The sequence below is a fragment of the Abrus precatorius genome, unplaced genomic scaffold, assembly GCF_003935025.1.
Source record: "Abrus precatorius isolate BTA unplaced genomic scaffold, Abrus_2018 Scaffold3, whole genome shotgun sequence".
Classification (NCBI taxonomy): Eukaryota; Viridiplantae; Streptophyta; class Magnoliopsida; order Fabales; family Fabaceae; genus Abrus; species Abrus precatorius.
This window is the reverse complement of record NW_020874373.1, coordinates 11,554,676-11,568,966: the sequence shown is the minus strand read 5'-3', so window position 1 is coordinate 11,568,966 and position 14,291 is coordinate 11,554,676. Positions and strand designations below refer to the sequence as shown.

The following is a 14,291-nucleotide window of genomic DNA, read 5'->3' as shown; positions in this document are numbered from 1 at the left end:
TCATGGGATAATTTTGAGGAAGGATTTGCAAAAATTAGGAAATGTCTTCCTCACCTCTCACATATATTCATAAGAAGGAAAGGGAAATTTTTTTAAAAAAAATTTGTAAGATATTTTTAAGTAAATATGTAAATAAATCACTAAGAGAATAATTATAAATTAAACAGAATATATATAATAATAATTAAAGAAAGCTATCAAAGGCTGATTAAAAAATTATTTAATTATATAAAAAGAATCATAAATATTTACGATTAAAAATATAATTTATAAAGATAAAAATATTTTTTCAGGATTAAAATAATATGAAATTAATACATAAAGTATATCTCACATTGTTAATTTAATATAATTATATTATTTAACTATTTCAATGTGAAAAAGTAGTTATGGTAAACTTAAAAATAATTATTCTATGATACCTATTAAAATTGAATAAAAAACTTTAATTCAGTATTTTAATTATTATTTAAAAATTTGTACTTAATATTATTATTAATTTTTATTAACTTAGTTTATTATGCATTAAGAAAATAAATAAACTTGTTAAAGAACACGAAGAAACACAAATAAGCGAAAAAGAAATAATTTAAATTTAAATTATACTATATGTTTGAATTTTGTAGATATAATTGCACTAAAATTTAGTAAAAAAAAAAACCATGTGATCTATTAAATTCAAGAACTAAATAAAATAAGAATGGGAAGAAAAACATATAATTTTATCGACCAATGGCCATGACACCATAACCTACCTCTAAATGCTTGAAATTAGGAAGTCTTTTTTATTTAGACTGAAGAAAATTCTTATACTTTGTGGTTTGGTTGAACTTTGGAGAGGTCAATAACAAATGCAAAGGATTGCATTGAGTAAATGATAATTATAATTGATAACTATTCCAACTAAATTTATTTATTGAATATGTAATGCCTAATGATAATGGTTTACAAAAGATCTAAAAAATTGAGCAGAGAGGAACAAAAAAAGTTTTAAGTGAAGAGTAAAACGGTTAAAAAATTATTGTAAAGCTGTGTATTTTTGTGTTTGAATAAGAACTTGTGAGTCACGTGGATATTTTGTTTGTCACACGAGTTTTATTCATAGTATTATAATATCCTCTCGTGACGGCAACTAAATCAAAAATGTTTTTTTCGCTTAAATTGAAACTAGCTTAAAAATTGCTCTCAAATAGAGGAATAAAAAATGTATTTGAAGTTAAAAATATTAAATAAAGATAAAAAGTGTTTAATAAAAATAAGATTTCATACTAAAAAAAAGAAAAGAAAAAGTTAAATTATAAATTTATTTTATATATTTAAAACATTTGCAGTTTGATTTTTATATAAGTATTTTATTATATTTTAATTCTCATTATTAATTATTTATAACAAAAACTAATATACAATAAAACACTTATATAAAAATTAAAACGTAAATTTTTTAAATACAGAAAGTAACTTATAAATAAGTATTAATTATATAGATCAAATATATATTTTAACTAAAAATAAGAAAGATAGTAAACTTATTTAAAAAAAATGCAGGATCAAATAAAAGAATATTAAAGTTTTAAGAAATTTAAATTTTATATTTATGTAAAATATAATTGTGAAAAATTAGTGTTTTCATTCTTTCCATTAATACGCAATTCCTCTTCTCTTTCGTCTTCATAATAATTATTAATAAAATTTAATTTCAAGTTTGAAGAGAAAGAATACTTATTTTATCTATTATTATTTATGGTCCAAAATCATGCATACATAATGATTAACATGAAGCTTATTAATTTGATGAATTTATAGATAAATAAAAAAATTCATAATTATTATTAATAAAATAAAATTAAATAATTCATACATGATTAGCATTCTCTTATGTTTTTAAAAAAAGTCAGAGATAAAATAGTTAGTTAACCAAAAAAGTTAAAAAGTCACTTAAAGATCAAATAATAAGATTTTGATTTAATACAATAAAAAAAGTTTATTTATATCATAATAAAAAAAGCTAAAAATTAATTTATATCGTAATAAAATAATATCCTAACAAAAATACTTTTGTAAGAACCAAATTTAAATTATACAATTTTTATAAATATGAAACACTTAATTAAACAAAAAATTACATAATTTATTTTATTAATAATAAAGTCAAGAACATTAAGTGAAATCAAATAATTATTTAAATGTCTTATATTCTTTTAAAAACTATAATTAAAATAAACAAATTAGTCTCATATAGTCTAATTTACTAAATGTAGAGTTAAAAAGTAAAATGTAAAGAAACAGGAGACCTCTACAGTGTAAGCGTATGCTTGCAAAGGGTGTGCGATGTGATTATTCCAGAGTTCTGAGAGGTAAAGCTATGTAAGGTAGGAGATATTTTCCCAATTATGTACGGTTTTGTCAAGCTCCACTCTGCAATCACATCATTTCATACAAATTCATTCAATTCAGAACGCATTTTCTCACTCGCCTTCAAATTTGTACACCCAAATCAAAAGGGGAGCCAAACAAACAAAAAATCACAAAGATAATACTAACAAACGAACGGAGAACTAACGAAGCCAGGGTTTTAAAAAATCATGAAGTTGCCTTCCTTCATATATTTTATATTATCTCATAACATGATCATGATCATCATCTGACATCATCATCACAATCACAACCAACATCATCATCATCATCGCTGCAACTCCATCATACGCGAAAAGTCCTCGAAGCACACGAACCCATCCCCGTTCCTATCCACACCTTCTATCATGCGCCGGCACTCCTCTAACGTGCACCGCTCGTCCCCAATCGCTCTGAAAACCCTAAGCAACTCCTCCGCAGAGATCCTCCCATCACGATCCGTGTCAAAAACCTCAAACGCCTCTCTCAGTTCCCCAGGGTCCGAACCGGGCTCCGAACCCGTCCCGACCCGGTTCATTAGCGCTTCCACACTGATACACCCGTGGCCATCACCATCGACCTCGCTGAGCATCAACGCCACGTCGTCCGGACTAGACGACGCGGCGAGATTAGTGAGGAGAGCCTCGAGCTCCTCCCGCGAAACGACGCCGTCGTTATCGCGGTCGATGAGGCGAAAGGCCTGGGCGAGGTCCCACCGGACGTCGACGGTGATGTCGGACCAGTCGACGGTGACGTCGGGAAGGACGCTGGTGGGGGTTTGGGAGCCGGCGGGAGCAGCAGCGTTGGGGGTCTTATGCGTGGAGTCGTCGGAAGAGGAAGAAGAGGATCCAGATCCGAATGAAAGCGGGTCGGATCTAGAGACTAAAGAGCGCTGCTTTTTGGAGCGGAAGAGGTGTTTGGGGGAGAGTTTGAGGTTTTTGGGGTTGATGTTGATGAGCTTCATTGGGCGTGTGGTGGGTGAGGGAGTGTGCTGGGAATGAATATGAAGAATGCGTTGTTGGGTTTGGGTGAGGAAAGAGGGTGGAAGGTGAAGGGGTTAAATGGGTGATGTGTGGGAAGGAGAATGTCCATTTCTCCCTCTTTGGGTACCTTCCACGAAGTTTCCTACGTGCATCATCCACTCATTGGAAAGAGGGTCACTATTTATATTTCAAGACAAACAATACTTCTCACAACATACCTTTTCTATCGCACTTATTATTTTTTACGCTAATTTTATTCAACATTTTAAATATGACTCTTTTTTAAAAACTATTTTTTTAATAAAAATTTATTATATATCCTTAAATATACGTTTAAGGGATCTTACCGTTCTTCTATATTTCTCTCTTTTCTTTCGCTCTATTTTTTAAAAGGAGCAAATAATAAACGGTCTTTTTCCTCGTTATTGTATACTTAATTTTTTTATGTGCAAGGTAAAGAAAGAGATGAGTGGAGTGGGGTTGCTGTGGAAATTAGTGTGCGCGTGGGTGTGGCTTTTAAGTGAGGCGAGTGAGGGAGTGAGGTTGCTCACTTGTGTTTTGTTGTTTCGTTTTGGGTTCCTTCTATGTTGGGGAAATCGAAAGTAAGGAGAATTTAGGGAAAGCTGTTTTTTATTGTAAAGGGCCACTTCTTTTACCATGAATCTTTCACCTTTTCCGTTTTTCTTTTATTCTTTTTATTGTGCTAACCCCTTTTTTTAAGTGTATTTTAGATTATGAGTATTCAAATTTTTTTAAAATATCTAATTAATAATAATAAATAAATAAATAAAACCAGAAAATTTATCAATAATAATTATAAAAAATTAATTAAAATAAAAAAATGAATTATTTTTAATAGACATGTTATTTGAAAGTCTATAAATACCTTTTTATTATTTCAATTTATGTAATTAGTAATTTAGATTTACTTTATTCATACACAATATAAAAGTATATATAATCTAATTTAAATTAATGATTTCAATTTTTTTATTTTTAATTTGATTTAAAAATTTAAGATAGTTTAAATCAATATTTGAATTTCCGTAAGTATATTTATCTGCCTTTTTGTTTCATAACAATTAATATTTGCCTGGGCTTAAGAATATTATTTTTTTAATAAATTAATAAATAATTAACACATTATTGCATACCATGAAAATTATATTCTATTTTAAAATTATATAATTCCCTCCCCTAAAAAAACAAAATGCATCACAATTTAATCTATTTTAAATTTTCCATTAAGGTACAATTAAAAAAACCGTAGTCTAACTTTCATTAAATTTATTTTTTATTCTAGTTCTTCATTTGTATGATCTAATTCCCTTAATATTTTTGCACTTTACCTTTTTATTTAAATTTATTAAGTTACAAGTCGTTTATATCTTGTATGATTTTATTAAATGCGAAATTTTTTTATTATTTGATGTTGAAACAAAATTTTAAAATTCTTATAACAATGATAAGTATTTATTATTTTATAAAAAAACATTTAACTTCTTAAAAAATTAAGATAAAAATATAAAACTTATTAAAAAAACTTCAATAAAAAAATATAAAAGAAATATACCAAAAGTTTAGTTGAATTTCATTTGGTTCAATTCCGTAGAGTTTGATTTGACTAAAGTACTAAACTGAATTTAATTAGTAACACGTTTAAAAAATTATAAAAAATAATTGCTTAATTTTTACATTTTTTGAAAAAAATATTAAAAACAAATAACTTTTTAAAAATAAATAAATTCAAATATACACCTAATATTATTTATATTAAATTAAGTTAGTTAGGAAGAATTGAAGTAGGCAAGATTAGGAATTAGGATGGATTAATTGTAAAGGCAAAAACCTATGACCTGATTTAACTTGACGTGAAAGTCTACAATGGCCCATATCATCTCATAAACTTCAAAACTATCAAATCAACTCGTAGTCTATCAAAATTATTATTTCTAAGTTTAATAATATAATTTTTAAACAAGTATAATATTATACTAAACACGAATTTTATATAATATATTTTTATTAAAAACTATAATTATAATATTTAATCATATTAATACACTAAATTATGTCAAAATTTTAAAAAATTTATGAATTTCCAACTATTTTATAAATCACGATATTATTATCAATGTTGTCTAAAATTTATGATGTAATATTACTTAATTTATAGACTAATTTAACTTATACTAATAAAACAGTTAAGAAATTTATTAAATGAAAATTTTTATTTAGTTTTACTTAATTTTTTCAATAATTTGTCAATATTAATTCTATATTTTTAAATATTGATTTTACTATATATGCTCTAACAAATTTTAGGTTTACATTTATAGTTTTATTTTTATTAATAAACACTTTTCATATGCTTTATTTTTATAATTTTTATTATTTTTTATTTATTTGAATAAATTGAGCCTATTACAAATAAATGTTTTAATTTCGTATTTTCGGTTATTCTGACCTCTGATTACTATTTCAGTTATAACTTTTTCTACAAATATCCTTTTTGGCTGATTACAGTTACATCCAATTTTACACATCTAGGATTTTAAAATACATATATAGATCACTAAATTTGGAGTTGTTTTCAATTTTTTTATGATTTTTTGAAGTTGAAACAGATTTGTTGAATATTTTGCAAGATTGCATTTGGACCCTTGTTATTTAATAATTGTATTTAGGCTTTTAGATATTATTGAGACCCGAATTTTAGACACTTAATTTACTCTAATTATAATCTATAAATAGACTAATAAGATTCTGAATTAGGGTATGATGTGATTAGATACTTTGAGATTTTGAGACTTGGCCAAAATAAGAATCCTTGTTTTTAATTTTTCTCGAACTCTCTCGTTCTTTTCTCATTCTTGCGTAGATTAAGCGTTTCAATAGAAGACTAAACTTCTCATTTAATCTGCAGAATTCAAATGTCATAATTCTAACTTGAGTTATGTGCTAAATTGCTTCGAATTTGTTTTATTTTTTTTCTAATCTCAATTGATACTTTGATTTGATAATTAATGCAGATTGAGTTAAATGATTATTTGATTTAATTCATAATTCTATTCAATTAAGTTATTCAATTGAATTAATAATTGAATTGGGTGATTATTCAAATGCAAATTTAAATCTTTAAATACTGTGATAGTCAAAGTTACACGCAATTAGTATTATATGGATTAATGTTTCTTAATTCATTTTTACTCACTTTAACTTTGTTTGTAATTTAATTTGATTAATTTGAAATTTTTAAAATTCCAAAAACCTTATTTTTATTTTTTAAAAGAAAATCTAAAATTGAATTTGACTGAGAATGTGTCTCCGTTAATCGACCTAAGTTTGGCTCTATATTACAAAATCTTTAGAAAACTTAGTTATTTTGATAGCGACTCGGTATCGTCTATCAATATATTTGGAACAATTTTTGTCATATTTTGAATTGTAAAATATTTCAAAAATTGAATTAAATTTGAATTGTAATTGATGTATTTATTTATTTTCTTGAAAATGTTATATCTTTATTTAATGTCATGTTTTGGCATTGTGTAAATATTTCAAAAGTTAAATTCAAATTATTTTTATAACAACTTATTATTGATCCAACTTTGAATACTTGATTCTTCTTAAATTAGGGAAAATATTGTCATTTTATAAAAATTTATTGTTGAAGAAATGAAGCTTCTTTTGAACTCATAATCAACCATGACTATACATTTAGCCTTGTCATCACATTAATTATTGATAAGTCTATATTTAGGTATGTTTTTATAACCTATATACTTATGTGTGGTCATTATTTTATCATATTTGTACATAAATTTTAATTATTATTGTGCATATTAATATAAAAAGACCACATTTAGGTTTTGGACATATTTTGGGCCCAAATTAGTTTAAAAAAATAAGACTTTGCAGCAACTAGCACGCCCATACTCCAGCATCAAGCACGAGCATGCTTCAAGCCACATACACAATCGTGCTTATGGTGGTAATACACAGTTGTACTTACCTGTAAGAAGTCCAACTATGAAGAAAATTTATCGTTTTCAAACCCTATATTTAAGAAACCTTAAGGACAGTAGCTTAAACATCCTTTGATATTTCTCATACCTCATATCTTTTTACATCTTCAATCTTGGTGTTGATTAATCGTTGATCACTACAAGAGCTTTAGGAGTACATTGGATCAAGATCTTTGTTCATCTCTTCTACATTTGAGAGTATTTCTCTAGTTTGCATTTACTTTTTGCATAACTATGAATTTATTTATGTTTACTTGCAGAATGTAAACAAATAAATCCAAGAGTAATTTGAGACTGAATTTTAAGTCCTTTTAGATTCTTTTAAGTGTGTCGTTAAACGTAATTGATGTTATAAAGCAAAATATTAAGCAAGAATAATAAATAATAATTATGTAGAACCAAGTTGAATGTAGAAGTTTTACAGAGACGTGCTAAACAAGAACTAAATTGCAGGAATAAAAACAAGCAGAATGAACTAAAACAAATTGTAGAAATGTAAATGTATGACTCTTCATAGTGAACAAAAATGACTATGAGTCTCTTGGTAGCTGTTATCTGGCACGGTACAGGTTTTCAGCATGCAGAGAGTTAGGGTGCAGTTGTACAGTGCAAAAAGTCATCCCTGGTGATGTAAAGCTTTATAGTATTTATAGGCAAATGAACCACTCCTGATCTCCCCTTATCGCGGACACTTCTTAGTAACTGTCTTCCATATGTGCTTACCTTCAACCACTAATGCCCACTATCCATGATTGCTTATGATCGTGCTGACAGTTGCGACTTCTTCCATAACTGCTATTGTCCATGATCTTTTTTCGTGTCTTAAACCTTTCACTGATTGTAATTGCTAATAACTGCTTTGAGCCTTGTAACTCTTTCAACATTTTTTGAGCCCTATTATGTCTCTTGTGAACTTAAAATATTTTTTCTATAAGTTCCTATTTTTTGAGCAATTTTTTAGGAAAATCTGAGAGCCCATTTAGTCTTGTGGACTTAGAATAAATTTTCCTATCAATTTCTATTTTTTAAGCAATTCTGAGAAAAATCTAAGATCTCATTCAATATCGTGGACTTGAAATATTTTCCTTGTTAGCTCCCACTTTTTCGACCAGTTTTGGTTATTTTCAGTTCAAAGGCTGAAAAATCCTTAAAAACTCATCGAAAGGCCACCCTGTTTTCGACCAAAAATGGGTCTCTTCATGTTTTTTTATAACTGATCGAATTATGGCCTTCTTGGTGAGACTTTTTGCAACTCTCTAAATCTTCTCAAATTGTAGCCTTCAGCAAAGAATAAGGCTCTTTCGCCAGTCTTCATAGAAATAAGTCGAAAGGTAGTTCCTTCAACAAGTTTTGAACTTAGATTTTTACAATCTCCTAACTCATCATGGCGAAGAGGCTTATGATTCTCTTTGATTTTTTAGTTAAAGACTATGTCTATGCCACTGAACTTCAAGGTATTTTTTTCCTTGAAAGAACCTAATCTATTTCCTACCACAAAAGTCTGGTAAGAGTTTTATAACTTAGAAAAAAAAATTTCTCCAAACAGATGCCCCCGAAAATATTAATTTATCAAATTATGAGAATTTAATATTTTCATTATTTATAAAAGGTAGGAAATTTTTCCAAAATTTCAATTTCTCTCCATTTTCATGGTGCCTCTGCTACTTTCCTGCTAAGTGTCAGGCACGTTGCCCAAAGTCAACGCATTTAATGTAGCTTGTACTTGACAATTACTCAAAAAGGCCCATTAATAAGATGTGCACCGTTCTGCGGGGGATTAAGGCTATTTTTAGTTGAAAAAGGCATCCCACAATCTTTTCAACTTCTTACTAATTACCAAAACACTCTGAACTTGGGCTATGGGTCTTAGCGCGAGTTCGAGTATATAAGGTAAAGTTACCTTATCATTTTTTACGCTCTCATTTTTACTCTCCTCTCCCAAAGCTCTGCTTTGAGTTATTCTTCTCTTTTATGTCAAAATTTCCTTTTTTTAGCATCCTTATTTTTGCTCGACAGATGGCTTCCAAGTCTAGGATTCCTATGACTTGTTCCAATGCTGAGCTCGTGCCTATGGGTTACTCGAGGTATCTCTCTAAACCACCTCTCGAGGAAGAGAAATTGGTCATCTGAAAATCTCAAGTACTCACTCCTTTTCTTATGAACTCAAAACCCTATGCTTTTTTGGGTCCTTTTCTTCCCTAAGAGGAACTTTTCGATTCCTCTTTTGCTTATGAGGGAATTCTTGCTTTTTCCTCGAGCTCTAGGTTAGACTCCCTTCTTAGTCTTCCAAAGTTATTTAGGACTATGCCTCCTATCACCAAAGATCTATACATCCCTTAATTAAATAGAGTCGAAAGAGAGAAGCAGGAGAGCTGGAAAAGGTTGGGAATTTTGTATTTGATCCAACCTTCTAAGTACAACTTATCTTACAATTTTCTTATGCTTTTAAGCTTTCTCTTTTTTGGAATCCAAGTACCAACTCCTTTCACATTTCTTATGGCATGATTACACCCACTCTTTTGAGGTTGCCGCTATCACTGAGCTTCGACCTAATGGTCCTTCATTTTTACCGGACTCTACGCCCAAAAAACTAGATATCCTCCCAAATTTCAACAAACTTTCTTACCAACTTCATTTCGATCAATATGTCCAAGGTTGGACATGTGAGCGACTAAGAGTATATAGCCTTGCCTTTCTCATATTTTGGCTCTCTGCCTATGTTTTTTGTTCGAGATCCCTCCAAGTGCCTAAGGCCCTGCTTTCCCTTGCTTAACTTTTATATGAAGAATTTTCAATTTGCTTGGGGAAGCTTATTTTGAGCAATTTATATGAAAATCTAAATGAGGTTGCCAATTTTTTAAGGTCCAATGACTCTTTCCTTGTTCTTAATGGGCCTTTTCGGTTGCCTCAACTCTGGCTAAATGCAATTTTTGAAAATAAACTCTAGAGTTCTGAATCCCCTCATATTTCTCAAGATATATAGAGATTTTGACTTACTTTTCTTATTGCCACAATCACTAAAAGACATTCCTTTGATGCCTTTCAACAATATTTTTCCTTTTTTCTTGATCTACAAACTTTTACACCCCAATTAGCCCTTTTTCTTCTCGAAAAAATGGGTCACTTTGGTTCATGAGGCCTAAATAAGCTCAAGCCTACTTTTATGCTCAAAGGGGATAATGAAAATATCTTAGAAGAAACTCGAAAGAGCATTGATGACCTGAATGGGATCATAAGTTTCTTTAGAAAACGTGGGCTAGAGCTTTCATCGATAGAGTTTAAACCTTTTTTATACTGTACACAAAGTTTTCAAGACTAGTGGTCTTGTTATTACCACAAAAATAGTTTTTTTGTCAAAGAACGCTATAAGAGAATGATGTTTGCTTTTTCTATGTTGCAGAAGAGAAATCTAAAGGTCAAGATGAGAGGTATGTATATTCGAGAAATTTTATCTTTTGAGCAATTTTTTAAAGTACTTTATTTACCTTAAAAGATATCCCACACTATTTTTGAAGCTACTATTTCTCTAAGAGAAAAAAACAAAAGAAACAGTGAATAAATATCTAGAATATCATCCCTTTGAACATATTGTTGAGGAAACCCACCCTTTTTAAATGATAAATAAGAATATTAAGAAATATTAAATTTATTAAACTCAATTAACTTATTGAAAGTTGAGATGATATATTGATTTTTTTTAACTCCTAAACTCAAATTACCTTTAGTTTCGTTAATATATTAATGACACGATTTCCTATCAATCAATTAACCAAAATTAACCCTTGAATAATCAATTCAAGAATATAAATTATAACAAAGAGAGAATGTTAATTAACAAATGACATCAATTGCATAAAAGTAATCTAGTGTTCAAAAGAAATTACATCACAAGAATCCACTTCAACTTCATGACAATATGTATTTAATTACACATAGTTATAAAGATAAAAATAAAAGTAACTAAACACAAAACATCAATAATAACAAATAATAAAAGAAGACTTATTTGCTTTGACAAAAGTATTACTCTGCAATTAGAAGGAAAGAATGAGATGTAAAAAGAAGATTATAATAAAAGATTTAAGGTTTTAGTGTGTAAAAAGAAAGATAAATCAAGTGCGTTTTTACTAAAGAAAATAAGACTCTTTATAGAATGTATAATTCAAAAGATATGATATGACCTCCTAATATCCTTAACTTTTTTAATCACAAGACTTAAGCACACCTTGGGCAGTGAACAACATCCTATGAACATAAGACATGCTCTTTCCAAGCACGCCCTTCAAAGATGTGTTGAATTACTAGCATGGCTGTGTTGATGTCATCGGGACATGTTAGATTCATTCTATTAAAATTCCACCACTTATTTGCTACTTTCTACAAATTTTCTTTATAATTTGGTATGTTTTGTCCACGTTATGAAAATTTAGCAAATTCAAAAAATAAAATTTAATTCAAATGATATAATATGCTAAAATTCTCTAAATAAAACAACATAATGACAATTTATGAGTGCTTTATTTTAATATCTACATAAGTTTTCTTAAATTTTGAAAGTTATACCATTACTTAATATTAAAAGATTAGCTAACATTACCTAAATTGAGATACTTGTTGAAACCTAACTTATTCATAAGTTAAACGAGTAAATCTTTATTTAATTGAAGGTTTGATGTAGTATTTAGGGATGGTGAAAAAATTTATGTTCACAAAAAATATTCATCGTAGGTCGAATTCGTATTTTTAAACAAGTACCTAAGGTGTAATAAACAAGTTTTTTTGTACCCATTACTTAAACAAGAAAAAAAGTTCAGATAATGAGATACTTGTACTCGCAAATACTCATTTACAGATAATATTACAAAGTTATCTCTTATGTATAAATAAAAAATAACATAACCCTAACATTAATAATCCTGAAGTTATGTTTTAATTACTTTTTTAGTATTGTATGAATAATTTAATTTTCCTTTTAGTATTATATATAAATAAAAAACAGCATAACCCTAACATTAATAATTCTAAAGTTATGTTTTAATTACCTTTTTAATGTCATACGAACGATTTAATTTATTTTTTTAGTATTATGTAAATGGTTTATGATAATTTTATTTTATTTTATTTTTTTAATAAGAAATTATAAAAACCTGTGAATACTCACATGTACTCATTTAACCTAGCGAATACCCGTTATGTGAGTATTCGCATGGGTATCAAGTGATTCAGGAATAGATTTTTATCCACCGAGTGAGTAGAAGTGTTTACTACCCATTAACATAAATTGTATTATTCATGATCACTGATAAAGTTAGATCCAAGATAACTCTAATTGAAATCTAATATACACTAATGACATGTAAATCCCATAGTCTAATGCTAATTTTGCTGATAATGACATGTACTGGGCGCATACACATAATGTATTTGCACAATTCATGAATCATGATAACTTTGGTCCGAGAAGTTTAGAGATTTAATGGTGAACCATAATATAATAACTTGATGTAGATTTTGAATATCTGATATGCACATGATGGATATAATATCAAAACGGGGAGAGGAAGGTTAGTTTGGCTTGTCCATCATTTTTAATCATTGGTAGGCATATTCTAAAAGTTAAATTAGGATATATGCAAAAGAATAATAATAATAAAAGAGAGAATATGTTGGTTGCAAATCAAGCCAATCAATTTTTTTCATTGAACTCTCTGCACCGAATGAATGATTTTAAAGTAATTTTTAATTGAATAATTAAAAAAATTATTCAATGTCAACTTAAAAAAAATACTTTATCAATTATTTAGAGTATGTTAGATATTATTTTTACTTTATTTATTATAAAAGTAAATATTTTTTATAAACATTTTATAATTAAATAATAATGTAAGACTCTTCGGATATTACTAGTATGTTTTAAGTAATTCAAAATATATTTATAATTTTTTTAAATATACAGGAAAATTCATACTTAGAGTTCAATCTATGCTTCGAAAAAAAAATCTTTTTTAATGGTTAGATTTATAATTATATATATATATATATATATATATTTTAAATAAGAATTGAATTTTACATTTTTTTATTGATATATTTTAAATAAAATATATGGTATGACCCTTTAAACTTATTTTATTTAAAAATTTATTTGTAATAAATTTTTAAAATTAAATAGACTAATGAGTCTAAACTTTTTACAGGCCAATAATCATTAGTATCTAAACAAATTAATAAATATATAATTTTAAAATATATTATATTAAATTTTAAATGCAACAATATAATATTTATTATTATATTGTTTGTGTTTATTAAATTAGGTCTATCATTTTTAATCTAAACGACCATTTGAAAAACACATTACTAGATCTGTTTAAGAAGAATAGTTTTAAATTCTATTATGTTGTAGGTTTAAAAATTCTCTTAATTAATAATTTTTTTTATTTTTATTCATAAAATATGAAATTTATTATTATAAGAATATAACAATAATTATTCAATAAATAAATCTAATGTAAAATAGGTCATAGACTCATAGATCTTCTATTAATGACTTAACCTATTAAAATAACCAATTCAACGGTTTCAATTGAAAATTGACAAAATTTTGGTTAAAAAAAATGTTGGTAAAATTAAAATAAATTTTGATGAACTTATTTCAACTAATTTTCCTTTGTAAAAATTATTATGTCATTTTTTTAACTTTTAAAATTGTAAAATATTTTTAAAATAAATAAAAATTATTATTGTTATTTTTAAAAAATATTTTTTATAAAACATGTGACATAATCTTTTTAAAATTTTACTGAACTTAATTTTCGTACAATTTACACACACATACTTGAATTATTTAACTAATACTTTTACCTTTTCAATCATGAAAGTAATTTTA

General features: G+C 27.3%; 1 protein-coding gene across 1 annotated transcript; it reads right to left on the bottom strand.

Moving 5' to 3' along the window:
* Positions 1–2,068: 2,068 nt before the first annotated feature.
* Positions 2,069–3,524, bottom strand: LOC113861987 (probable calcium-binding protein CML36). The gene has a single exon (XM_027495131.1). The coding sequence runs from the start codon at positions 3,353–3,355 to the stop codon at positions 2,681–2,683; it is 675 nt and encodes a 224-aa protein (XP_027350932.1). The 5' UTR covers positions 3,356–3,524; the 3' UTR covers positions 2,069–2,680.
* Positions 3,525–14,291: the final 10,767 nt, after the last annotated feature.

What these genes read in the sequence shown, in the direction of transcription:
- LOC113861987 (XM_027495131.1), bottom strand. Translation starts at nt 3,355, where the DNA reads ATGAAGCTCATCAACATCAACCCCAAAAACCTCAAACTCTCCCCCAAA.